Below are 27,073 nucleotides of genomic sequence, written 5' to 3'. Positions count from 1 at the left end.
GTGTGATGAAATTCACACTTCCTCCAGTTGTATGTAAGGGCTGATTTCACAATACAGAGTCAATCAGGGCCACTGCAGAACATATTGCTGTAACCCCAAGGGCTGTGATGGGACCCTCTCTTTAATTCTTGGAGATTTTCAAACTTGATAACTGAGCCGAATGTATGCATTTTGGCAAGGAAGAATGTCTTCCTACTTTTAAAGAATTAGAGATTTCTCTTTTCTGTGCACACATTTCCATGTGCCACAAGTCCCAGTGTGTTCTTTAACTGTCACGCCTTCAAGTTGTGACATGTTAACATGGATTATGCCATTTTCACCGTGAAGCACTCAAAGCTGTTTATCTTAAGTAGGAGAATCAAGTATCTTGGTTTGAAACCCAACCTCGATCTGGTCCCTGGTGCCCACTCCTCAGCCATGGCATACTTGGGGGCTAGAAGAGGCCAGGGCTCACCAGAACAGATTTTCTCCTCTTTGGCTGACTCCATCATGAACACCTCAGTCCAGAGTAAGCAGAAAGCAAATCTTGGTTTCCAGAGGCCGGAGTGCAGGACCCACGTGTCTCCTGCCGGCGTGCTTGCTGTGACTTGGCAATAAAGTATTGTACAATTAAGATATGTACATTTTTTTTAGATATAGTGCTATTGCACAGTTAACAGACTACAGTGTAGTGTAAACATAACTTTTATATGCACTAGGAAGTCAAAACAAAAAAAATGGGTGCAACTTGCTTTACTGTGGTGGTCTGGACCCAGATATTCAGTATCTCCGAATGTTTAGCTTGTCTGAACACCACTCTCCACTCTCCAAGTGTTCTGAGCCTTGGGTGGCTTTGGAGGTGCCCCAAGATCCGGGCTCCAGTAACCCCACTTCTCTTATTATCAGGCAGTCTCTCACTCCCACTCCCATACTTCCTGGCAAGCACTTGGGCATGTGTTTCCCAGCCTCCCTATCTTGGGAGACGGGAGAAGCTGGAGATGGTGGTGATGGGGAAAAGTGGGGCTGGAAGCCTCCCCACGGGATGGTTCTTTTAAAAGTCAAGCTCTACCGAACACTCAGGCCTGCCTACCCAGAAGGGTAGCTTTTATTTTTTTATTTTGGAGACGGAGTCTTTCTCTGTCACCCAGGTTGCAGGACAGTGGCCCAATCACGGCTCATTGCAGCCTTGACCTCCTTGGCTCAAGCGATCCTCCCACCTCAGCCTCCCGAGTAGTTGGGACTATAGGTGCAAACCACCATGCCTGGCTACTTTCCGTATTTTTTGTAGAGACTGGGTCTCACCATGCTGCCCAGGCAGGTCTCAAACTCCTGGGTTCAAGTGATCCTCCTGCTACAACCTCCTAAAGTGCTAAGATTACAGGTGTGAGCCACCATGCCTGGCCAAGGGTGTCTTTTAAATGAAAGTAGGGACTGGGCACAGGGGCAACTACTGGACTTAGGCCTTATTTCTATTATTGTTATTATATTATCCATAGTTGTCATGTATTGAGTCGTGTCTGCATCTGCAAATTGTACTGAGCTTAGCCATGTGTATGCATTCTTATTTAATCCTGTTTTCGTTTTTGTTTTTTTTTTTTGAGACAGTCTCACTCTGTCGCCTGGGATGGAGTGTAGTGGTGCAATCTCGACTCACTGCAATCTCTGCCTCCCAGGCTCAAGCGATTCTCCTGTCTCATCCTCCGGGGTAGCTGGGATTACAGGTGCCAGCCGCCATGCCCAGCTAATTTATGTATGTTTTCAGTAGAGACAGAGTTTCACCATATTGGCCAGGCTGGGCTGGAACTCCTGACCTCAAGTGATCTGCCCACCTCGACCGCCCAAAGTGCTGGGATTACAGGCGTGAGCCACCGTGCCTGGCCTAATGCTGGTATTATTTACATTTTAAAACGTTGAAGACTGTGAGACCAGGGAGGTCAATTTACTTTTTGAAGTCACACAACCAGTAAGTGAGGAAGCCAGAAATCTCCCCAGTCAGTCTCACCCCTGCACCTGCCCTCATAAGCTTGGCATTATGCCTCCCCTAGCACTGAGGGAGAAAGCTCTACTTGCAACCTGGTGTTAGCTGAGAACTATTAAAATCATCACTTGCAGTGTTCTGAAGGCGAAGTTCTCACGTAACGTCACGCAAATAACTAAGAATCAGTTTTAGTTTCAAAATGTTACTGCAAATGTGGGTCCTCCTTTCCATACATTTGGTTTAAGAAGGATTTTTGGGTAACCAAAAATAACCTTTAACAAGTCCAATGAAGAAGCTGTGAAAAACCAAGATAGGAAGAGGCCACTCAGGACTTCATCAAAGTTACAGTTTATCCTACATTTTTCATCGTATTTATTTATTTAGTTTTTTTGAGACGGAGTCTCCCTCTGTCGCCAGACTGGAGTGCAGTGGTGCGATCTTGGCTCACCACAACCTCTGCCTCCTGAGTTCAAGCAATTCTCCCCCCTCAGCCTCCTGAGCAGCTGGGATTACAGGCACATGCCACCACGCCAGGCTAATTTTTGTATTTTTAGTAGAGATGGGGTTTCACCATGTTGGCCAGGCTGGTCTCGATCTCCTGACCTCGTGATCAGCCCGCCTCAGCCTCCCAAAGTGTTGGGATAACAGGCATGAGCCACCGGGCCCAGCCTTTCACTGTCTTAAAAATACTTTACTTCAATACATTGTGGTAAGAATTGAATCTGGCTGATAGATCTCTGGCAACAAAGGCGGACTCTGGAAGCTTTCTGAGTTATTCTGGAAAGTGGGTTTGTGTGTGGCCCAATGCTGAGTAACACCTAGGAAGTTCACTTCCTCCAGCTCTTACAAAACGGGGTCAACTGCCCCAAGTTTTATAAATATGAGGCGAGTCTCTGACTAGAACCTAGTTATGGTCCTTCGCCGCCCAGGCAATTTTAAAACTTGACCCTAATCTAAAGCACCCACATAGAACTTTCTGCCTCTAGAGTTGTCAATGCTTCTGAATCATGAGCTCCAATCCTCAGGTGTATTGATTGCTTTATTTATTTATTGTGTTCATTTTTATTTTATCACTCTATGGACTTGGCTTTGGCTAGACACAGAGTCCAGTTTATCTTTCCTTCAATAAGGACATCCTGTATCTCCTCTAACTCAAATGAAAAGTCTATTTGTTTATTGGCCATTCTACCCAAATTCCATGCCAGCTTTTTAACAAATGGTATAAATTGGGATTCTCAGATCAGCATTTGACATAAGGAACAGATGAGCTTTAAATAATAATTCCACAATAGGCTGCTACTGCCATAATTTTTGCCTTATGGTAGTAAGAATAATATCAAATCATTTGCAACTTTTATTGACCTATCCTCAGCTATGGGCCATGGACGAATTGACTGGGCACTGCCCTTCTGCTTCATGGGTCAGAGCTGTGGAACAACTTTCCTGAGGGCTGATCCAGGCTGAGCTCTGACACCATGTACTTTTCCACTCATAAAAACAAAAACAAAACAAAACAAAAAAAACCCGATGCCATCTTTGGATAAGCTGGTTGCATAGCCTCCCTTGCTATTAAGGAAAAAAAAAAAAAAAAAGAGGCTGGGCATAATGGTTCATGCCTATAATACCAGCACTTTGGGGAGGCCAAGGCGGGAGGATTGCTTGAGGCCAGGAGTTTGAGACCAGCTTGGGTAACATAGCAAGACTCTGTTTCTACAAAAAACTTAAAAGATTAGCCAGGCGTGGTGGTGTGCATCTCTAGACCCAGCTACTCGGGAGGCTGAGGCCGGAGGATCACTTAAGCCCAGGAGGTCGAGGCTACAGTGAGCTATAATAGGGCTACTGCACTCCAGCCTGGGTGACAGAGCAAGTCCTTCCTCAAAAACAAACAACTCTTCCCCCCAAAAAACACCAGAAAAACAAAAACCGCACTCACACAAAAGAAAAATAAATATTCTTTCTTACTCTGATGATATAGTTTAATTTTCTCGGACAGGGAATGGTTTGTATATACAGCAGAAGCTACTAGCCAATTATGGACAGAAAGAAAGGCTACAGATCAAAAACGTTTGATGCTAGTTGTTACCTAGGTAGGTATTCCAAGTTCGTAAGTAAGGAGACAACCACACTGTCTGAAATTCAATTCCCTAAATTTGCTTATACAGAAACTTTTGTGGTTACTGCAAGCTCCTTCTTCACTGTAAAGTGGGAATCCATTTAGTAAGTGGACCTATGGGCTCTGTTCTTCCATCTTGGTGAGCCGTGTTAAAACAAAACAAAAATGTGTTAAAAGTTGAGAGCCTCATATCTTACTCAGCCACCAATAAAGAATGGCAGCTGCACCCCAGGCACTTGCCAAAGATTACAATTCTGAGCTCACTGCCACTAAATATTTATTAAAATGTTAGTGCAGAGAACAACCCAGAGTTGTTTAAAATGCATGCAGTGCACCTGAGCTCCCAGATATGACGAAATCCATCGGTAGGCTAGGTCCAGTCAGCAGACAACCCAGTGTCTCAGCTGGACTATGTTGCCTTCCCCACACCCACCACAGTTTCAGTAGAATTACATTCACCGTATCTTGTGCCTTAGTGAGACTCCATCATTTCTATGGGAAAACAGAACCCCTCTACCGGATGTTGGGTTTGTTATGCAAATTATTTATTATGTCATACATCCTACGGCGCATCCATGGTGGAAATGTAAGTAATCATGGTTTACGTGTTTTGCTTTATTGCTGAATTCACTTTGTTGCATACTTGATTTCTAGATTCCTTTTCCCCACTTTCAATTTATTTTCTCTTTCTAGTATTTTACACATCCTGGGAATCTGTCTGAAATCCTTTCTACAAAGTTTCTAGAGTCCTGTGGGACTTGGCATTTAGTAGGCGTGTAGTAAATATTTGTTGAATAAAAGTGGAAGATACAGAAATTAAAATGAAAACATTCATTTCTCCCTCACTTGGGTTCTCTCAACACTTCAGGATAAAGTTGGTGCTCATGATTCTGCGTACACTCATTGATCATGAATTGCTCGTGCGCTGCGAGAGTAGGGCTCCTTTATCTTACTTCGTTATCTGCTCCTTGAGGACAGAGAGCATAACATCTACTTTTGTGTACTTTGAACCGTGCTCTGCACACAGCAGGTACTCTATATGCAAATTAAATGAATGACCCACAGCCTGGATGTGCGACCCACCTTTTTGGGAGAAGGTCACTACCCCATTGTCCAGCTGCTATTATCTAAAGCTAACAGCACTTGGTGTTCCCATTTATATTAGCTCATTCACTTTGGGTCATACTGCCCACAGTAGAGATGGTAGGTTCTAGTTTTTTTCTTCTAGGCACACATGGTGGACATCTGTTACCTCTGCCTCCCCAGCATCTACTTCCCCTTCTGCTATTAATGCCACCACCATTCTTCTTTGGAAATGAATGCTGCCCCACTCTCAGTGCATGTGGCTTAGATGGGTTATGGGTGCATGATCCAGGCCTGGCCAATTACAGCATTCCATCCTCCAGGCCAGAGTGATTGGTTCAAGCATGAAGTCATGACCAAAGCCATGACCCAATAACTCAATTCCAAATATTGTGTTGAAACTGTTGAACTAAGAAGTTCTTTTTCTTGGCCAGATGCGGTGGCTCATGCCTGTAATCCCAGCACTTTGGAGGGTTAGGCGGGTGGATCACTTCAGGTCAGGAGTTCAAGACCAGCTTGGCCAACATCGTGAAACCCCATCTATACTAAAAAAAAAAATACAAAAATTAGCCAGTCATGGTGGTGTGCACCTGTAATCCCAGCTGCCCAGCTGAGGCAGAAGAATCACTTGAACCCAGGAGGCAGAGGTTGTGGTGAGCTGAGATCTCGCCACTGCACTCCAGCCTGGGTGACACAGTGAGACTGTTTCAAAAAAAAAAAGGTTTTTTCTGTTGAGCTTACCAAGGCAATAGGCTATATAACCCTCTAGCTGTCAAAGCTACCTCACTGAAAAAGCCAATTAAATGAACAAACATTAAGCATAGAAGAGCCTAGAGATGAATAAAAAATTAGCCTTGATGACAATGGACACTGGATCCAACTGTACCTGAACATCAGTTTTAATTGAGTTTTCTGTCAGTGCAATTAAAATAATTTTTGTTTTTTTTTTAAGATGGAGTCTCGCTCTGTTGTCCAGGCTGGAGTGTAGTGATGCAATCTCGGCTCACTGCAACCTCCGCCTCTGGGGTTTAAGTGATTCTCCTGCCTCAGCCTCCTGAGTAGCTGGAATTACAGGCACCCACCACCATGCCCGGCTAATTTTTTTTGGTATTTTTAGTAGAGACAGGGTTTCACTATGTTAGACAGGCTGGTCTTGAACTCCTGATCTCTGGCGATCCACCCACCTCAGCCTCCCAAAGTGCTGGGATTACAAGCATGAGCCACTGCGCCTGGCTGCAATTAAAAGAATTTTAACTAACAGGGTTCTATTTTCATTATGTGGTTTCCTCATAGGCCAGCTGAAGTCTCAAAGGCCATAATCATAGGCCCTGTGCTTATAGAACACCACTGTGGCTGAGAACCAAAATATTTGTGTAAACTTATCCTGCATTTACCATGGTTCAATTAAAAATAATTTTAAATTCTTGGCCAGGCACAGTGGCTCACGCCTGTAATCCCAGCGTTTTGGAAGGCTGGGGTGGGAGAATTGCTTCAGGCCAGGAGCTTAAGACCAGCCTGCACAACAAAGTGAGACCCCGTCTCTACTAAAAATAAATAAATAAAAAATTTAAACCCTCCTACAACATGGGAAAGGTGAATACTAGGCTGCGTGAGAAAAGTTCTAGACACAGGTGTCTAAGTGTGGTGAGCAGGGTGTTAAGAGCTGTTCAATGTGGCACAGGGGCTTGTGCTGTAGGTGATATGGAAATATTTTGATGGAATTCTGCTTTGATATGATGCCATTCACTTTTTTGAAGGCAAAATAGGGTGAGGAGAGGAGGCTGCTGGGGATAGGGAAGCTAACCATAGGGAATTATGGAGGGGTATCTAAGAATAGTGTTACTTCCTTTAGTCTAGGTAATGTTTTCACTTCTGTCACCCACCAATAACCCATTATGATTTGTCCAACACAAGGAACATCCTACATTCTAACGCAAGCCCAGAAAAAAAGACAGAAATAACCCTGGGTCATTGTGGGAGTTCTTTTTTGAAGGAGGCTGAGGTTGGGAAAAGTAATCCTTCCCTAGGAATAGATCATAAAGGAGACCTGCTAAGTCCAGATGGGTACCCAGGACTTCTTCAGGCTGTCTAAGGCCAGCGCTTCTCTCTTCTTTAGGTCAGTTCTTTCTCAGCTCTCCACTCACCACGTTTTGTCCAAAGAGCTCTGCTAGTTCTTGCGACAAGGTTTATGTTGAATGGGTTCCAGTGGTGAGGTCACCCTCATGGAAGGTTTCCATATATGACATGCCTCTGCTGCTACGCCCTAGAGCTTTCCCAAGCCCTTTTCACTGATGTTGTCCAAGAATAAGGTCTGGCTGGATTCCCATATTGAAGGGGCAATGAAGTTTTAGTTTCTGAAAATAGAAGGTATTGTCCTTTTTGTCTAATTATTAAAGCAATACATGTTCTTTGTAGTACATTTGAAAAAATTCAAAAAAGGGTATGGGGAAAAATGAAGAGTCATCCCATAATTCTGTCACCTATGATAACTAATATTAATATTTTAATGTACTTCTTATTCATAGTTTTTCTGAATACATGTATTTATGTATATTTTAGGAAGGTAGCATTGCAGTGTGGTTGAGTGTGGGTTTGGAAGTTTGACATTATTCATTTGGAGTTCTGTGACCTTGGGCGACTTAAAGTCTTTTTTTTTTTTTTTGAGACGGAGTCTCGCTCTGTCGCCCAGGCTGGAGTGTAGTGGCGCGATCTTGGCTCACTGCAAGCTCCACCTCCCGGGTTCACGCCATTCTCCTGACTCAGCCTCCTGAGTAGCTGGGACTACAGGCGCCCGCCACCGCACCCGGCTAGTTTTTTTGTATTTTTTAGTAGAGACAGAGTTTCACCGTGTTAGCCAGGATGTCTCGATCTCCTGACCTCGTGATCCACCCGCCTTGGCCTCCCAAAGTGCTGGGATTACAGGCGTGAGCCACCACGCCCGGCCTAACTTAAACTCTTTAAGTCTTACTTCCTTCAACAATAAAGTTAGCTGATTCTTAATTTAGTCCTCGGTCAGTATCAAATTATTTTAACTTATAGGTTTATAATAAGCATTATCTGGTAATAAAATTTCCCCCAACATTCTTTCTTCCAATTTTTAAATGGTTATTTCACATATCCTAGATTAATTTTAGAATAATCTTTCAAGTTAAAAAATGATATTTTTTGGTAGACTTGCATTTAAATTTTTGGATTAAAGAAGAAGTAGCATCTTTAAAACATTAAGTCTTCCTCTCATAGAATACTGATAGTGTTTCTGTCTTTCCATTTATTTTCTGCATGTTCCTCTGAAAAGCTTAGTGGTTTTCTTCATACAAGGCTTGCACATTTCCTGTTAACTTTGTTCCAGAGTATTTTATATTTTTAGTTGCTAGGTGCTGAATTAGATTTTTTTTCCGCCAATCACAAGTGGCTATTACCTGTACTGGAAAGCTATTTTCAAAGTTTTGAAATGCATCTTTTAGTGAACAACCTTGTGCCTTTCTCTTATTAGGTCTGATTGTTTTTTCAGAGTTTATTATCTTCAGATTTCTAGGTAGATACTTAGTTTGTCGCCCAAACCTGTCTGCTTTCCAGTAGTATACTCTTTATCCTGGTTTATTGCATGGGTTAGATTATCCTTTCAGGACACTGTTCAATAATAGTAGTTAGAATGGATCTATCTTGTCCCTGACATCAGTGTTTGCTTATTAAGTATGATGCTGCATGTTATATCAGAAGATTTATCATGTTAACAAGCTTCTTTCTTTCCTCTTTATTTTTCTTTCTCCTTCCTCCCTCTCCTTCCTTCCTTCCTTCCTTCCTTCCTTCCTTCCTTCCTCCCTCCCTCCCTCCCTCCCTCCCTCCCTTTCTCTCTCTCTCTTTCTTGTCAGGGCCTCTCTCACCCTCGTCCAGGCTGGAGTGCTGGAGTGCAGTGGCGCGATCACAGCTCACTATAGCCTTGACCTCCCTGGGCTCAGGTGATCCTCCCACCTCAGCTTCCTGGGTAGCTAGGACCACAGGCATGCACCAATGCCTGGCTAATTTTTTGTAGAGACAGGGTTCCACTATGTTGCCCAGACTGGTCTTGAATCCCTGGGCTTAAGTGATCCGCCCACCTCAGCCTCCCAAAGTGCTGGGATCACAAGTGTATGCTACCGCGTCTGGCCTTTTCTTTCCTTATTAGGGGAGTTAAAAGAAAAAAAAAAAGTTGATTTTCATCTTAATTTTTTTTAATGAGAGACTCTTGTTTCTATTTGTTTCCTTTGACCTACTCCTGTGATATATCAGTGGATTTCTTTTAATGAGGCCACCATTACATTCTAGGGACACAAAAATCACCAGACACCTCAGGGCTCTCAGAGTCAGGTAGACCTGGGCTGCCATCCAACTCATCACTTTCTAGCGGGGGAACCATGGGCAAGTTCTACATGAGAATGCATAATACATGCTGGCAGTTAGGATACTTTATTCCTTTACTAGATTGATGATTTTTTTAGAGCTCTATTTAGAATGTTTGCATCTATATTATTGAGATTGGTGTGAAGTGTGTGTACACAATTAATGAGATTGTGCTCACAAAAATGAATTATGTTCGTTTTCTTATTTTCCTATGTTCTACAACAGTTAAAACAGCAATGAGGCATTGCACACTCATGTTCATAGCAGCACTGCACAACAGCCAACAGGTGAAAGCAACCCGTGTCCACTGACAGATGAATTAATAAACAAAATGTGGTATCCACGTAAAATAGAACATCACTCAGCCCTAAAAAGGAAGAAAATCCTGTCACATTACAATACAGATGAACTGGGAAGACATTACACTAAGTGAAGTAAGCCAGTCAGAAAAAGACAAATACTGTATGATTCCACTTATACAAGGTATCTAAAGAGCTCAAATTCATATAGACAGAAAGTAGAATGGTGGTTGCCAGGAGCTGGGGGAGGGGGAAAGGGGAGCTGCTATTCAATGGGGATACAGTTTCAGTTTTGCAAGGTGAAAAAGTTCGAGACCTGTTTCATAATGATAGGAATATACTTGACATTACCGAACTATACACTTAAAACTGCTTACATTGGTAAATTTTGTTGTGTATTTTTTATCACAATTAAAAAATGGCATGAGAATTATATCTGTTCCTTGAAAATTTGAAAGAGCTCATAAAAGCATATGAAGATAATACTTGCACACTTTTCCCCATTTCTCCATTGATTATTGTCTTTGAAGTCTTCCATTTAAGATAATTTTGGTTTCATTCACGTGTATTAACATAATTTTTTTAAACCAGAAAATCATCTATTTCATTGAGTAGCAAATTCAATAACTTAGTTATACATAGGACTTTCTTACATCATGCATTTGTCATATCCCCTTGCTAATTTCTAATTTTATATACATTTTCCTTTTTCCCCTTTGACTACTTTATTGCTTTTTCAAAGAAAGACATTATGAGGTCAGGCACGGTGGCTCATGCCTGTAATCCCAGCACTTTGGGAGGCCAAGGCAGGCGGATCACAAGGTCAAGAGAGCGAGACCATCCTGGCCAATACGGTGAAACCCTGTTCGAGACCAGCCTGACAAACACGGAGAAACCCCGTCTCTACTAAAAATACAAAATTACCTGGGCACGGTGGCGCGTGCTTGTAGCCCCAGCTACTCAGGAGGCTTAGGTAGAAGAATCAGTTGAACCCAGGAGGCGGAGTTTGCAGGGAGCTGAGATTGCGCCACTGCACTCCAGCCTGGTGGCAGAGCGAGACGCCATCTCATAAAAAAACAAAACAAAACAAACAAACAAAAAAAAAAGACATTATTATCTACCTATTCTCCTATTTTTAAATTACTTAATTTCTGTTTTTTTTTTTTTTTTTTTTGATACGGAGTTTTGCTCTTGTTGCCCAGGCTGGAGTGCAATGGTGCAATCTCCGCTCACCGCAACCTCTGCCTCCTGGGCTCAAATGATTCTCCTGCCTCAGCCTCCTGAGTAGCTGAGATTACAGGCATGCGCCACCACGGCTGGCTAATTTTGTATTTTTAGTAGAGATGGGGTTTCTCCATGTTTGTGAGGCTGGTCTCGAACTCCTCACCTCAGGTGATCCACCTGCCTTGGCCTCCCAAAGTGCTGGGATTACAGGTGTGAGCCACCACACCCAGCCAATTTCTGCTTTAATATTTCTTTCTTTCCTCCTGGTTTCCTGGTATATTTTATTATCCTTTTTCTAATTTGAGTCCAATGCTTAATTCATATCTTTTGATTCTTTCTTCTTAAATAATGAAAGCATTTAGAGTTCTAAATTTCCTTCTCTGTATAATTTGTAGAAATTACAGAAATTTTAATTTGTGATATTGTATTATCATTCATCTCTAAATAAAAGATGAATGATTATATATGTAGTTTTTCTCATTTGCCTTCCTTCTAGAGGTAACCTTCTATGATTGTTATTTATTTTTTTAGACGGAGTTTCGCTCTTGTTGCCCAGGCTGGAGTGCAATGGCGCGATCTCGGCTCACCACAACCTCTGCTTCCCAGGTTCAAGCAATTCTCATGCCTTAGTCTCCCGAGTAGCTGGGATTACAGAAATGCGCCACCACGTCCAGCTAATTTTGTATTTTTAGTAGAGACAGGGTTTCTCCATGTTGATCAGGTTGGTCTCAAACTCCCTACCTCAGGTGATCCGCCCGCCTCGGCCTCCCAAAGTGCTGGGATTACAGGCATGAGCCACCGCACCTGGCTGATTGTTAACTTTTAATTTGCACAATCTTTAAACATCAGTATTTAAAATGTGTTCACATTTGTTGCACTTCTCCCAAAAAAGCAAAGCCTTACCGTTTATTAATTGGATGATTTTGGACAAGTCTGTGCATTTATTCATATCTTATTCCATGTCAGGGGACTGAGAGTACAAAGGTGAAAAAGACAAAGTTGCTGTTCTCAAGGAGTATACTTTAGATACATAAGCTAGTAATGAACAAACAGGATGATTTTAGCTCATGACAGGGCTACACAGACAGTAACAGTGACGTGATAGAGTGATGGGGACGAGGTGCTTAAAATGGGGTTGTCAGGAAAGGCCTCCGCTAACCACCAGATCTCATGCGCTCATCTTGAGATTTAACCCAGCAAACCTCTTCTGAGCCAGCTGGCACCACTGATCTCCCTCTCCTCCTTCAAACTGTTGCCTTCCTTAATTTCTGTGACAAGATACTGGTGTCGCTATCTCCTTGTCTCCTTCTACTTCCCAGCTCCCTTTTTCAGCCTTCTACGCAGGCACATCTTCTTTTGACCACCCATTAAATTAGCTGTTGGCCTGCTGGCAGCTGGCAAGAAAGTTCAAGTGCAGCATAGGCCCAGCATATGATGCTGAGTCAAGTCCAGACAGCTTCCTACAAGGTGACATAAGAGTTTCTCCAGGCTAGGACACAGGTCCACCTGGCTTCCTAACACATTATTCAACACCAAGGAACAGCTAAGCAATAAGGTTAAGTGCCTATACTGACTGCAAGGCATGTTACACAGTGCATAAAGCAAATATGATTCTTATCGTAATGAAATTTACACGATAGTTCAGAAACATGACTTACATAAAGGACAGTATGAAAACACTGCAAAACAACAAAAAATACACACAAGTTGTGGGAAACAGACTATAGTTGCCACTGGAGTTCAAGGAAGGAAGCCCTCAGACTGAACCTACCAGTGAGGGAAGGCACTAAAGGAACTGGAAGGACACAGAGCCCATGGTTATGTAGTGTCATAGTGCTGGATTCTGGATCTAACAGGCTGATTGAGTGATGCTGGACACACCCTGTAAGTTAAGGCCCAGCTTCTAACCTCAAACAGGCTAAGGTGAACTAAAAATTGAACCCTGGATTAACAAGTGAAGACTTCAGTGAAGAGGGCCAATGTTCTGCCCTTCCTTCATCTCAAGAAGTAGTTGGAACAACAAAAGTGGGAGGTTCAAACAAGAGGGGGCTGGAGCCAAGGGAAAATAGAGATGATATAATTTCTTTAGGTTCTGGGTCTGCTCTGGGTCTTAGGGAGAATGACAGAAATTTGGAATGGTTTTTTTTTTTTTTGAGACAGAGTCTTGCTCTGTCGCCCAGGCTGGAGTGCAGTGGCCGGATCTCAGCTCACTGCAAGCTCCGCCTCCCGGGTTCACGCCATTCTCCTGCCTCAGCCTCCCGAGTAGCTGGGACTACAGGCGCCCGCCACCTCGCCCGGCTAGTTTTTTGTATTTTTTAGTAGAGACGGGGTTTCACCAGGTTAGCTAGGATGGTCTCGATCTCCTGACCTTGTGATCCGCCCGTCTCGGCCTCCCAAAGTGCTGGGATTACAGGCTTGAGCCACCACGCCCGGCTGGAATGGTTCTTGAGGTCCTCTGTTTTCCTGCTCAGAACATCAGGGTAGACCAGATAGCTTTGGAGCCAAAGCCCAGCTAGTGCTAAAAAATGTGGATCTGCCCAAAGATTCCTCTAGCTGTACGCTGAATGGGGCAGAGGTCTAGAAGATAGAAGATAGAAGCAACCGCATCCCAACTGTAACACCTCAAGAAAGACAAGTAACAAATCCCTTACATCTTTATAGCATATTTCAACTAACATAGGCCTTATATGCATATAGATGTCATTCTGTCATCACTTGAGGTAGGCATATTAGACTGATCCCATTTTACAGATTTTAAAGAAATTTGAGAAGTGATTTGCTGGTGAATGTATAGCTGGGCCTAGAAGCAAAGTCTTAAATGTTCAACCTGGCACTTCCTGGGGAGAGGAAAATATTCCAATAGTCCCGATCTAAACAGGACTTCCAGTGCCCCAAGCAAAGCTCCTCAGAAAAAGATATGATCCTTGACTCGGAAGGTCTACTCTGGGCTCATGCTTGAAAGATCCTTGGAAAACTGATCTCCAAACTCAGGTGGGGTTAAAACACTGAGATATGAGGGGTGGGAGGCACAATACCAATAGCTGACTGTATTTTCTAGGGAAGAACATCTACTCTGTGCCTAAAACTGTGTTCTCAAAATCCACTGGAAACATATCAAAATTGCAGGATTCACCAGACTTTCACTCATTAAAGCTTTGCTCCTAATAGCCTCCATTCTTCTCAACCCCAATATGAATAATTTCTCTTTCAACTGGGGTAACTAAAACCCCAAAGAAGCCATCAACAGTCAAAGGGGATAGGCACTTACAATTTCAAATTCTGTGGCACCAAAATGAAAGCTGAAATCCTTGCCTCTCAAGCAAGAAAATCTACCATGACACTGGCCCAAAGGAATCTTTCTCTCATGCTGCCTTTTACAGTATCTGGTACCCAAGACAATATTACAAAAGCTTAAGGGTTTCTTCTTCTTCCCCTTTGGTCCCATTTAACAAGAAGTATGTGAAAGTGATGATCTGAAAAAACCCAGCTCTGCTCTGATCCCCAGCAAAGCAGCTCCTCTGATTCTCTCTGCACCTGGCCTATGGCACTTCGGTGGGTTTGTGCCTCTCAGGGCAACTGGGACATTGTTTGGCAACCTGACATTGCTTTTGTCTCCCCTCTCAGTCCAGAACACTAGGTATGGTACTTGTGCAGCTTGCAAGAGTGGGAAAGTCTCCTGGTCTTTGAGCCTCAGGAACCCAGGAGTCAGTCCCTTTAGCCAAATAGTCATTACCCTTTCAATGTAATATCTTTCCTCAGGTTTCATGGTCTTAGTCCCTTTTATCCACAGTATTCCTTCCCTCTTTTCCTGACTGCTCTGGCTCCTCCTCTTTCCCTCTGGCCTACCCAGTCTCAGGGCTTCCTTGTGGGCTGCCTTGACTCCACATCTCCTCCACAGAGGTAGGATGAAGGCAGAGACACTTAGACCGTCCTATGCAGAGTGCCTCTGCAGTGGCTAGGCTGCAGCAGATATGAAGAGGGATCTACAGACTGATCTCCTGCACCCATCTAGTCACTAAGATATCTTGTGCATAGAGGAAGAGAAAAGAAAAGAGAGCAGTTTGGTGATCAGTCTGTGATTAATGTGGTTGCAATCAATATGTTGTTCACCTGGCTGAATGTCTTTGGTGGGCAGAGACTGATAAGAGAGCTCACAATTCTTAGGTATCAAGGACCAATGCAGTGGTTTTCAACCCTGGTTGTACTTCAGAATTCTAGCAGCTTGAACAACAAATGCAGAAACAACATCTGGGGCTCCACCCCAGAGATTCAGCTATAATTGGTGGGGGTAGAACACAGGCATCAGTATTTTTTAAATTGCTTTCTAGGTATTTGAATGTATAGCCAGGGGAAAGAACTTTTTTCTTTTGAGATGGAGTCTCGCTCTGTTGCCAGGCTGGAGTGCAGTGGTGTGATCTCAGCTCACTGCAAGCTCTGTCTCCTGGGTTCACGCCATTCTCCTGCCTCAGCCTCCTGAGTAGCTGGGACTACAGGCATGTACGACCACACCCAGCTAATTTTTTGTATTTTTTAATAGAGATGGGGTTTCACCGTTTTAGCCAGGATGGTCTCGATCTCCTGACCTTGTGATCCACCCGCCTCAGCCTCCCAAATGTTGGGATTACAACCGTGAGCCACTAGCCAGGGGTAAGAACTTTAAATGGGAAGTTCTGACTAAAAGCTAAATTTAGACTTTCGGCAATGGGAAGCTATTGCAGGTTTCTGAGCAAGAGAGAAAACATGAACATGGCTGTAGTGTGAGAAGCTTCTCCTGATCAAAGTGTGCAGAACAGACTGGAATGAAGAAATGCTAAAAACAAAGAGACTTGGTAAAAGCCAATGGCTACAGTCGAAATAAAAGGTAAGAAAGCCCTAAGCTAAGTGGTAGACAAAGAATGGGAAGAAGGGGATGGATTTCCCAAAAGCACAGGACTGGGCGATTTCAGGACTGTTTAGAGCAAGGTGGAATAGCCAGGCTGCTCTGGGCTGTAAGAGGAAATGGCTTTCCCAAGTCCAACTGGCCTCCAGACTCACCCATACCAAAACAGCAGAGAAAGAATTTCCACTATATGGGGAGTTAAGAACCCAAGAGAAGAAAAATAATATAGAGAACTGGGCTCTTTCAGGGGACAAGTTCAAGGACCTCCAACCTAAGCAATCAAGACTGAGACAAAATTTAAAAATGAAGCAAGATTTTGCGTTCAGATTCTCCCTCCCCTCACCTAGAATTATGCGTTCAGATTCTCCCTCCCCTCACCTAGAATTCTGATATAGAAGAAATCACTCTTCTCCTGGCCAAAGTATTTACTCTCCTGCCCTCATTCGAGGTGTCACAAATGATACCATTAATTCTAGGCCACCTAGAACACCAGGCTCAGCTCACAGAAAAAGGCAGTATCAACTGCCGCTTCAAGTGTCTTCCTAGGTATTGCCTTAGTCAGAAAAGAACAGCCAACACAGTGAAATTGGTAGGGTGGGGTGGCTGGGAAATGTAATCATTTACTGGAGTGTAACCTGGTACTCCAAACAAAGGCTTTATTATCCTCAGCCAAAAGCATGGAGGGCATAAGGAGGAAGTGAATGGTTGACCCATTTGAGACAGCACCAAAAGAACAGAGATGACTTCACACCTCTGGAAGATGGCAACAGGCAGATAAAAAACATGGAATAATTAAAAGTGAACTGGGACACACCTTCAGTGTCAGTATATCTCAAATTCCATTTTCCCCTCACCTCTCCAAAACAACCACACCTTTTAACCTGTTTATACAATGCTTGATCAAATGGATCACTCTGGAGCACAAAAACATAAGTTAATTGTTACTTTATTGTAGAGGAAAAATATCCTGAAAACACTTGTTAAATAACAATAATTCCTGACAAAATCACTCTTCAGGATGTGTTAGCCTCACCATCTGGTGAAATGGAGTGAGCTGTCCCTCACCCCAGTAATAAGCTCCATTAATATTGCCATAAACCACAAGAAAATCCAAAAGATTTTCTAAATGGCTTCCAAATTTCTGCATAGATGCCCTTATTGAGCCCAGAGGTAAATATAAACAAATTGACAGATAAATTAGAAGGACAGCTGAGAGGAAAAAAATGTTAACAATTGGTGAATCCAGAAGGAAGGGGATATGGGGGTTCATTATACCATTCTTTCCACTTAATTTCTGAGTTACAGTTGCTTTTGGGTGATCATGTTCTCTTTCTGACTTGTCTAAAAAATATGTTCAGTTATTTCTTTTCAAACCTGAAACAAAATCAACTCTTTCTCAGGTGATGCCCCACTTTCTATTCTGTCTACAAAAACTTCCAAAGCTTTCTAGAAACCTTAAATTAAGGGGCTACAGTACACTGATATGGTTTTGTTGTTCTTGGAAAGTGTTGGACTCAAACGCTCATCGAAGGTCTGTGATGGTCACTGCTCTGTCCACAACAGTCACGTGGCTGCAGCTCTGCAACAGGAAAAAAGAAAGAAAGGTGGAGTCCTAGAAAATTCTGAAAAGTCTTTTTTTCCCCTTCATACAGGGTCTTGCTCTGTTGCCCAGGCTGGAGTGCAGTGGCACGATCTCAGCTCACTGCAACCTCCGCCTCCCGAGTTCAAGCGATTCTCCTGCCTTAGTTTTCCCAGTAGCTGGGATTACAGGCACAGTCACCATGCCCAGCTAATTTTGTGTTTTTAGTAGAGGTGGGGTTTCACCATATTGGTCAGGTTGGACTTGAACTCCTGACCTCAAGTAATCTGCCTGCCTCAGCCTCCCAAAGTATCGGGATTATAGGCATGAGCCACTGCGCTCGGCCTGAAAAGTCATTTAAAAAAAACCCTTTTTGGCTGGGCGCGGTGGCTCATGCTTGTAATCCCAGCACTTTGGGAGGTCAAGGTGGGCAGATCACGAGGTCAGGAGATCAAGACCATCCTGGCCAACATGGTGAAACCCTGTCTCTACTAGTAAAGAAAAAAAAAAAAAAAAAAAATTAGCCCGGCGTGGCGGTGCACACCTGTAGTCCCAGCTACTCGGGAGGCTGAGGCGGGAGAATTGTTTGAACCTGGGGGGTGGAGGCTGCAGTGAGCCAAGATCGCACCACTGCACTCCAGTCTGGCAACAGAGCGAGACTGTCTCAAAAAAAAAAAAACAAAAAAAAAAACCTTATTTAAAATGTTCATTCTAGGCTAGTGGTTCTCAGTCTGGAAGCCAGACTGCTATTTAAGTGGTAGTTATGGTAAGAGTCTGGGACTCATTACTATCACCAGTTCCACCTGTACATGGAATCAGTGTTTGCCTATATACCTTTGTTTATTTTTAAAATGTATGTACATTCTAGACTCATTCTTTTTGATGCCTAAGCTTGGGAACAAATAGTGTCATCCCTAAAATATACATTACTTTAAAAGAATTATTGAATTCATCACACTTTTTTGGGCTATGATGTCGCCCAAATAATAAAGTATACCTACTGTCACATGGTGAGAGGAGAATGCTCCCTTTTGGCAACAGGGGTCTTTATAACCGAAAACGTGGGCACTGGTGCCCCAAACCTTTTTTTCTGATTGTGTAGTCTTTGTTTCAACATCCTGGTACTTAGACATTCCAAGGCAGACTGATCTATTTTTGAACAGATTTGTCAGAAAGTTTTTCCTCACGCTCAGCAGAAAACCATCATTCCATGAAGTCTTAGTTGTAGTGCTAGGAGTGACATGAAACATACCCAATCCCTTTTTTCATACATCAACTCTTCTAACACTTGAAGTCAGCTCTCAGATCCTTCCTAGGATTTCTCTTCTAAACATCTCCAGTTCCTTTTAAGTGTCAAGGTTCTTAGTCCCTTTTTCATATTGCTGACTTTTCTCTGAACCCAAAAGAAATAATACTCCATGGCCAGCATGGAGTAATGCAACACCATCGAATCAGATTGGAGGGGCAAATGGAAACATACTGATCTTATCATCAACTAAACTTTTTACTCACAGACCACAGCATAGGGAAAAAAAAACTTTGTAGGAAGGTCGTAAAGCCCCTATGATTTAAGCAAAATTCTACAAATATACTTAATTTACCTATCTTAAGTGGCTTCTCTTTTCCTTTGTATTCAAATCTCTTATTGAAGTACAGGCTTAGAAACTGACATTGACGAAAGGAAAAAGTAACATTTAATAAGCCAGGGACTGCATTAGGTACTTCCTGCACATTACTTCAGTTAATCATCTCAAGAACCCTATAAAATAGGTGTTGTTATTATTATGCCTATTTTATAGATGGGAAAACTGAGGCCCAGGAAGGGTAAGTAGCCTAATCAAAGGCACACAGTGGCGGAGCTAAGATTCAAATCTATTCCTATCCCACACTGCTTCTCATGTACGTCCTTACTATTGAGATCTGGAAAGGTAAGTGACAAGGCTGGTCTTCTGTGTGGATCAGGAAGGATGATGCATTTCATCAGCTCTGACTGTCCTCCCTGCCTGAAGCACAGCCCCAGTTTCTTCTACATAGATAACGTACACAGAACAGTGGTGGATCCTTGCTGTGTGGGTGAAATCCTTTCTGGCGGCAGGAAGAAATCTCCTCTAGTCCATGGTCAGTTAGTTTAAAGAATCCAGTTCTGAAATTTAAAAAAGGCAGGCTAAGAGTCAAGCAAAGGTGTCCCTCCATCCCAAACACATGCACACACACACACACCAGCATGCACACTCACACAGCAGGGCAGAGGTCGTTGTGAGACAGCTTCTGTAGGATGCTGCCTCATAGGTCTCTTCTCTGGTGAATGAATCACAGTTAGAGAATGATTCATTACTGTCATCACACTAGTTTTGCTGGAGAATTCATAGTAAATAATCAAAGTGGGAGTAAAGACAGGATTTGGAATTGAAAAGAAGTGCATTCTGAGATAATGTGTTTGATTTTGAAACTTGCTAATCCAACATAAAACTCTTGACATTCCTATCGCTTCAAGACAAACACTTCAAATTTCTTGTGGACTTTTCTTAGAATAGCAACTAAGTTGTTACTTGGATATCTTTTTGAACAAGCATGATAGATTAATCATGATATGGTGCTTAAAAGGAAGCCCTTTAGAATAACCAATTTATACTACAATCTATGTGTTTTACAAAGAACAAGGCCGCAAGAATAGAGACCTTTTCCCCTGAGGCTTTCTTCCCTACTACCCCCTTGAAACACCCAGAACCATGCCCTTTATACTCACTCCTGGAACTTTGGGGAGCAAACAATGGCTATCGACTCTGGCAACATCATCTGGTAAGAGCAGTGAGTGTGTAGGTCGACACTGGAGAGAAATGCGGTCTGTGTGGGGTGAGTCTGAGGAGAGAAAAAAAGTCAGAGGACTCTTAGCGAGGATATATGGTAGTCCTTCCTTATTTGCGATTCCCTTTCTGAGGTTTCAAGCTACCCATATCAACTGCAATCTGAAAATATTACATGTGATAAGATATTCTGAGAGAGACCATATTCACATAACTTTTATTACACTGTATTTTTGTAACTATTCTATTATAGTTGTTGTTAATCTCTTCCTGTGCCTAATTTATAAATTAAACTTTATTGCCGGGTGCAGTGGCTCACGCCTGTAATCCCAGCACTTTGGGAGGCCGAGGCGGGTGGATCACGAGGTCAGGAGATCGAGACCATCCTGGCTAACATGGTGAAACCCGTCTCTACTAAAAATACAAAAAAATTAGCCGGGCGAGGTGGCGGGCGCCTGTAGTCCCAGCTACTCGGGAGGCTGAGGCAGGAGAATGGCATGAACCCAGGAGGCGGAGCTTGCAGTGAGCTGAGATCGTGCCATTGCACCCTAGCCTGGGTGACAGAGCGAGACTCCGTCTCAAAAAAAAAAATTAAACTTTATCGCAGGTATGCATGTATAGGAAAAAAACATAGTATATATAGGGTTTGGTACTATCTGTGATTTCAGGCATCCATTGGGGGTCTGGGCTCATATCCCCTGAGGATAAGGGAGGACTACTCTGCTGTACAACCAAGCCTGGTCTCTGAAGGAAGTAAAGCCAAACAGTTCTCGACAGCTGGGCACAATCTCCTTTGTAAGAAGCCACTTGCAACCATGAGAGGTCCACCTGAAGTTCCTAATAAGTAAGGAAGCTCCTTTCCAGCACTGTAAACAAATATAGCTTAATACCAGTATGTGAAGAGACTCATAATTTCTTTCTTTTTTTAAGTTCAACAGACTTACTATACAATGTGGTGACTACTGTTCATCACAATGTATTATACACTTGAAAACTGCTTAAGAGAGTAGATTTTAAGTGTTCTCATCACAAAAAAGTGATGTAATGCATATGCTAATTAGCTTGATTTTCCCGTTCCACAATATGTGTATACATATTTCAAAACATACAGACTAGTGTTATTTGTCAATTAAAAAAAGAAAAAAAAAAAAAAAACAGGCTGGGCACAGAGGCTCATGTCCGTAATCCCAGCACTTTGGGAGGCTGAGGGGGGTAGATCATTTGAGGTCAGGAGTTTCAGACCAGCCTGGCCAACATGGTGAAACCACATCTCTCTTAAAAATACAAAAGTTGGCCAGGTATGGTGGCAGGCACCTGTAATCCCAGCTATCTGGGAGGCTGAGGCAGGAGAATCGCTTGAAGCTGGGAGATGGAACTTGTAGTGAGCCGAGATCGCGCCACTGCACTCCAGCCTGGGTGACAGAGCAAGACTGTTTGTAAAAAAAAGAAAACAAGAAAAAGAAAATGAAAAATATATATGTGCCCATTATACAGTCCTAGGTAACAAGGAATAAAATGAATAAAAGAGCTCATAGAAATAAGGAGCATAGGCCAAGTGCGGTGGCTCACGCCTGTAATCCCAGCACTTTGGGAGGCTGAGGCAGGCGGATCACAAGGTCAGGAGATCGAGACCATCCTGGCTAACACGGTTAAACCGCGTCTCTAGTAAAAAAAAAAAAAAAAAAAAAAAAAAAATTAGCCAGGCATGGTGGTGGGCACCTGTAGTCCCAGCTACTTGGGAGGCTGAGGCAGGAGAATGGCATTAACCCGAGAGGCAGAGCTTGCAGTGAGCCGAGATCATGCCACTACACTCCAGCCTGGGTGACAGAGCAAGACTCCATCTCAAAAAAAAAAAAAAAAAAAAAGAAAAGAAAAGAAATAAGGAGTATAAACAATTATTGGAAACTGCAAGAGCTGTCCGTGGTAAAGGATACAATGAGAGAGGGGAAGGAGATGAAAATAACTAAGGAAATGAAATAACTTAGATTGCATTGGCCCCAGCAGAATGCCAACTAAACAGATGGGGATTTGTCTGAAGAGCAAACATAGGGAGATGCTACAAATGGGGTGGGGGAGATCCCACTTCAATTCCTGGGTAGGTGGATATATGCTCTCACTTACATTGTGCGGAACCATAATTCTGAGATTCTGTAGAGTGTCTGATGAATGATAAGGTGATCTTTTTTCTAATGGAAAGCAACACCATTAAGCCCAGGCAAGTGCATGCTGTCCTAGCTCATGGTTATAGATGACGTATCAAATAACCCACCCACCACATTTCATCTAATTCACTCAGACAACCTTCTCAGGGAGAGAGCTCCCAGAGGTCACTGAGGCTGTACTGGACAAAAGTAAACTGAGGACGAAGAGGCTTGGAACTTTCTGGCTTCCCTTGTTTGAAGACAGTGGAAGATGTTAGGCAGCTTGAGCACTCAAGAAAGGGGGAACTGGAGTAGGCAGACAAAAAAGGGAGGTAAACACAAGGGGGAACTTTCCTCTCTGTACTACTCAAAACGGGGACTCTGATCCCACCGGTTTAGAAGATCTAGGGTGCCTGATGGGTTCTGGAATTCCTGGTTGGATGAAAGACTGTAGGCTGCAGAGCTGTGATGTGAGAAGGCATCAAGACATTGGGCCATTAAACTAGGGGGGTATGGAGAGGACCCAGGGACAGAGCTCAAACCTTCCATCTGGGGCATCATTGGGGAAAGATACTCTTCCTCAGTGTTAAAACTCAAAGACCACTGCAAAGTGGGAGAAAAACAGAATTCTGAAGCTGAAATAGACAAGGCAGAAGAATTCAATGCTGTGCCACATTCCAGTTAAACAAATTCTGACCTTTCAAAAGGAAATCAAGATCTGGGTTCCAAGTGTGAAGAAAAGGCCTCCCTGAGGTTGGTGTGTGCTAGCCAGGAGATCAGTGTGGTGGGTCTTGTGGGGTGTGAGAACCGGCAAGGGGAACCCCATCTCAGATGACAGCACACAGAAACTGGCTTGGAGACCTCCTGCAGAAGCATACCTGCTGCACAAAGATCACCAGACAGCAGGAGTGGAGACAGGCAAAGACATTTGTGTCTCAGGGTTGGAGACAGACGAGGAGGTTGTCTGCTGATATCTCCTGCTCTGGTTCTCCTGTTCTTGAACCAAACTGGAAGAACTCAAGGACTATGATGTTGGATTCACCCAGGGATCCATGGAATCAAAGGTGTTACTGGGGTTGTCATGATGGGCATCCATGGACAAGGTAGATGAGTGTCCTCAACAACTGTGAACGGCACGCAGTGGCCCTTGGAACTTTTCCTAGGGAATTTCTTCTATCTCCTCTAAGAAGTGTTTCCCTCTGGATGATTCAGGTTTTTGTTTTTCAAGAGACTCATAATTTCTAATTGACCATCAAGACTTATTTGGTTCCTTACAAGGTCTCTCCATACCATCGAGTCACCCATTCTGGAACAGAAGGTACATACCCAATATTTCAACATAGTAGATGTCAAGGACTTAGTAAACCACAATTAGATGAATGATTCTTCTTTCCCACAGAGGTGTTAAAAGGTCAAGCATGAATCAGGTTCTATAGGCAAAGGCTGTCCTGTAGCTAAAGCATCATCCAAGGAAGATATGGGAGGTAGGGGACTACTTGAATTTCAGTGGATAGTTAAACCATACAAAGCAGACCATTCTGTTTGGAAGGAGAACACGATTCTAAAATTTGAGGTTAATCAGTTAAAGCATCACCTAAATGTGCATCCTGATTAATTTGTTTCCATTGTTTGTTTTATTAAGCACATATTTTATATGCAAAACAGACAACCATATAATGACCTATGTTCATCTTAGAGGAGGTGTGATCTTAGGTAACAAAAATGGAAAAAGATCTAGCATGATTCAAAAAGACAACCAACGTTCACTGACAGAAAAGCACAGACAATAAAAACACGCAATTGACTAGCGTTTTCAAACCTGCTGTCCAAAAAAACAAATCTCCTGCGGAGCTTGACAAAAGCCCAGACTCCTGCACCCCATCCCTGGAAAGAACCATCATGAGGGAACATTTTTCTTGAAAGCTCACTAAGTGATTCTTATGTGCAGCCTCATCTGAGAAGCACCATTCCACGGGGTGCTGTGATGAGCTCACTGTGAAAGAAGCCTTCAGGACGGGAACGTGTTAGCTGAGTGCAGGCAGCAAATCCACACACAAGTCTTCACGGGACATGTAAGGACTTCAGTGACCACAAAGTTTCTACCTGATGAGAATATAATCCTTTAGGCTGCTAAGGAGCAGTGGCCTGTGCCAACACCACCTTCCATCCCATGGTTAGAGCCCAGGATTCTAACTGGGAGTAAATGTGGGTAGCCAGAAAGATAATAAAGAGACATAAGCACGGACTCAGTAAACAACTATTAAACGGAATCAAAAAACTTTGCCGTGATCCCCTGCTCCTCTCTAACTATTGAACCTTCTCTCCCTCCTTCCTTTCACAGTCAAGTTTCTTGAATGAAAGTTCACTATGTTCACTGTGCCCATGCTGCTGGGGATAGAGGAAGGCACTTTCACAAAGAGAAAACAATATGCCGAAGGAGCAGAAATGAGCAAGGAGGGTGAATGCTGAAGGCAGCCTGGGTGCCTGGATGGGAAATTTTCCCTAGAGGGAAATGGCTCAGATGGGGCTGAGACATGATGAGGAGTGCCTTGAGTTCTGGGCTGGAGGTCTGACAACAGTTGGTGATCAATCCATGACCATACAAAGTTTTTGACCTGGGAAGCTGATTTATAGTTGACAAGGTTAAGAAGGAAGAACTGATCTTTTGCATTTTCCTCTGGCCAATTTCAAGATCTGAATAAATCTTACGGTCTGCTTTTCGTTTGTTTTTGAGACAGGGTTTTTACTCTGTTGCCCAGGCTGGAGTGCAGTGGCGTGATCACGGCTCTCACTGCAGCCTTGACCTCCAGTCTCAAGCAATCTTCCTGTCTCAGCCTCCCAAGTAGCTGGGACCACAGGCGTGTGCCACCACAAATGCATAATTTTTTTAAATTTATAGAGATGATGTCTTGCTATGTTGCCCAGGCTGGTCTTGAACTCCTGGGCTCAAGAGATCCTCCCACCTTGGCCTCCCAAAGTGCTGTGATTACAGGTGTGAGCCACCACCTCAGCCTGTTTGTTTTTAATCCCGAATTAGGAAGGAATGGTGCAGAAATGTTATGGAGGAAAAAAAGCTGAACTAGCTGGGCATGGTGGTGTTTGCTTGCAGTCCTAGCTACTCAGGAGGCTGAGGCAGGAGGATCACTTGGGCCCAGGAGTTCAAGGCTGTAGTGCAGTATGATTGTGCCTGTGAATAGCCACTGTACTCCAACATAAACAACACAGTGAGACCTCATCTCAAAATAAATAAATAAATAAATAAATAAGCTGAACTACTATCAATTTAGGCTCTAAATCTGTTCCCAGCTGGGCCCTCACTGATACTTAAAACGCTTTTATTCATTTGTAGCTAAGTTCTACCTGAAGTCTGTACAGAATGATTCTAACCTTTCCCCCATCTCCTCCAGTTTCTAAATCCTCCTTGGTCTCCCTCTTGCTCAACAGCAGACCTAGACTCCAACTTTATTGAGGTCAAGATTGTCTAAAACGTGTTTCCTCAACTCCTCCAGATATCATTTCAAAAATCTCTCTGTATCTTCATTTCTGTTCATTCAATCCTGTCTTGGAGGAATGGATGTTTTTCCCCCTGTGAGATGAATCCCTCTTTGTGCTTCTGATTCGGTCCTTCCTTATCATCACATTACCTTGATTCTCCTGCCCTTTTCCATCTCTATTGTTGGCTCATTGGGCATAAGAACATGTTCAGAAAACTACACACTAGAATGTGGATAAACCGTCAAAATGTTGAGCAAAAGCAGCAAGACACAAATATACATATGGTATAATTCCATTTACAAAAAGGTAAAAGCCAGGCAAAAGTAAACTATAGTGTTTAGAGATACACACTGAAGTGGTGAAATTATAAACGAAGCAAGGGAGAGAGGACTTCCCTCCCTTAGGGCATGCATGCTCCTGACAGCGTTCTGTTTCCTGACCTAGGTAGTGTATGTACATAGATATTTGCTTAATTATTTGTTAAAGTGTACATTTAGTTTCTTTCTTTCCCAAGACCAAGTCTCGCTCTGTTGCCCAGGCTGGAGTGCAGTGGCGTGATCTTGGCTCACCATAACCTCCGCCTCCGGGGTTCAAGCGATTCTCCTGCCACAGCCTCTTGAGTAGCTGGGACTACAGGCATGTGCCACCATGCCCGGCTAATTTTGTGTTTTTAGTAGAGACAGGGTTTCACTATGTTGGCCAGGCTGGTTTCGAACTCCTGACCTCGTGATCCGCCTGCCTTGGCCTCCCAAAGTGGGATTTACAGGCGTGAGCCACCGCGCCCGGCCTAAAGTATATAATTAGTTTCTGTGTGCTTTCTTATATATATGTGTTATATTTCAAAATACAAAGCTTTTGAAAAACAAAATCAAAACAAAACACGTTCAAGCCTTTCACTCTGAACAATCAACCAAACATTCTCTCAACCCAGCTTCTCCTTAAACCACCATCCCATCTTTCTCCTTTCCTCTAGAGCTAGGTTGCTCAAAATGGTAGTGTACACTTCATTATCTCCACAACTTTAATCCCTATGACTTATTAAACTCTTACAGTCTACTCCCATTAATGCCTAAAACACACTAAATCGAGGTCCTCAATAATTTGATCAAATCCAGGCCA

The 27,073-nt window shown here is 43.2% G+C and overlaps 1 protein-coding gene across 6 annotated transcripts in view; it reads right to left on the bottom strand.

The window, feature by feature from the left end:
* Nucleotides 1-16,863: 16,863 nt before the first annotated feature.
* The window catches only part of STAMB (STAM binding protein), a 36,959-nt gene continuing 26,749 nt past the window's right edge, over nucleotides 16,864-27,073 (bottom strand). For all 6 annotated transcript variants that reach the window (XM_011713615.3, XM_011713614.2, XM_011713616.2 and 3 more), the window contains 3 exons: nucleotides 20,261-20,373; nucleotides 19,558-19,657; nucleotides 16,864-17,514 (listed from right to left, as the gene is read on the bottom strand). In XM_011713615.3, coding sequence (XP_011711917.2) covers nucleotides 17,458-17,514; nucleotides 19,558-19,657; nucleotides 20,261-20,373 — 270 coding nt within the window. In that variant the 3' untranslated portion in view covers nucleotides 16,864-17,457. The remainder of the gene's footprint in view (nucleotides 17,515-19,557; nucleotides 19,658-20,260; nucleotides 20,374-27,073) is intronic.

The sequence above is a fragment of the Macaca nemestrina genome, chromosome 13 (genome assembly GCF_043159975.1).
Source record: "Macaca nemestrina isolate mMacNem1 chromosome 13, mMacNem.hap1, whole genome shotgun sequence".
Lineage (NCBI taxonomy): Eukaryota > Metazoa > Chordata > Mammalia > Primates > Cercopithecidae > Macaca > Macaca nemestrina.
The sequence above is the reverse complement of the archived record's forward strand: the minus strand, read 5'-3'. Positions and strand labels throughout refer to the sequence as shown.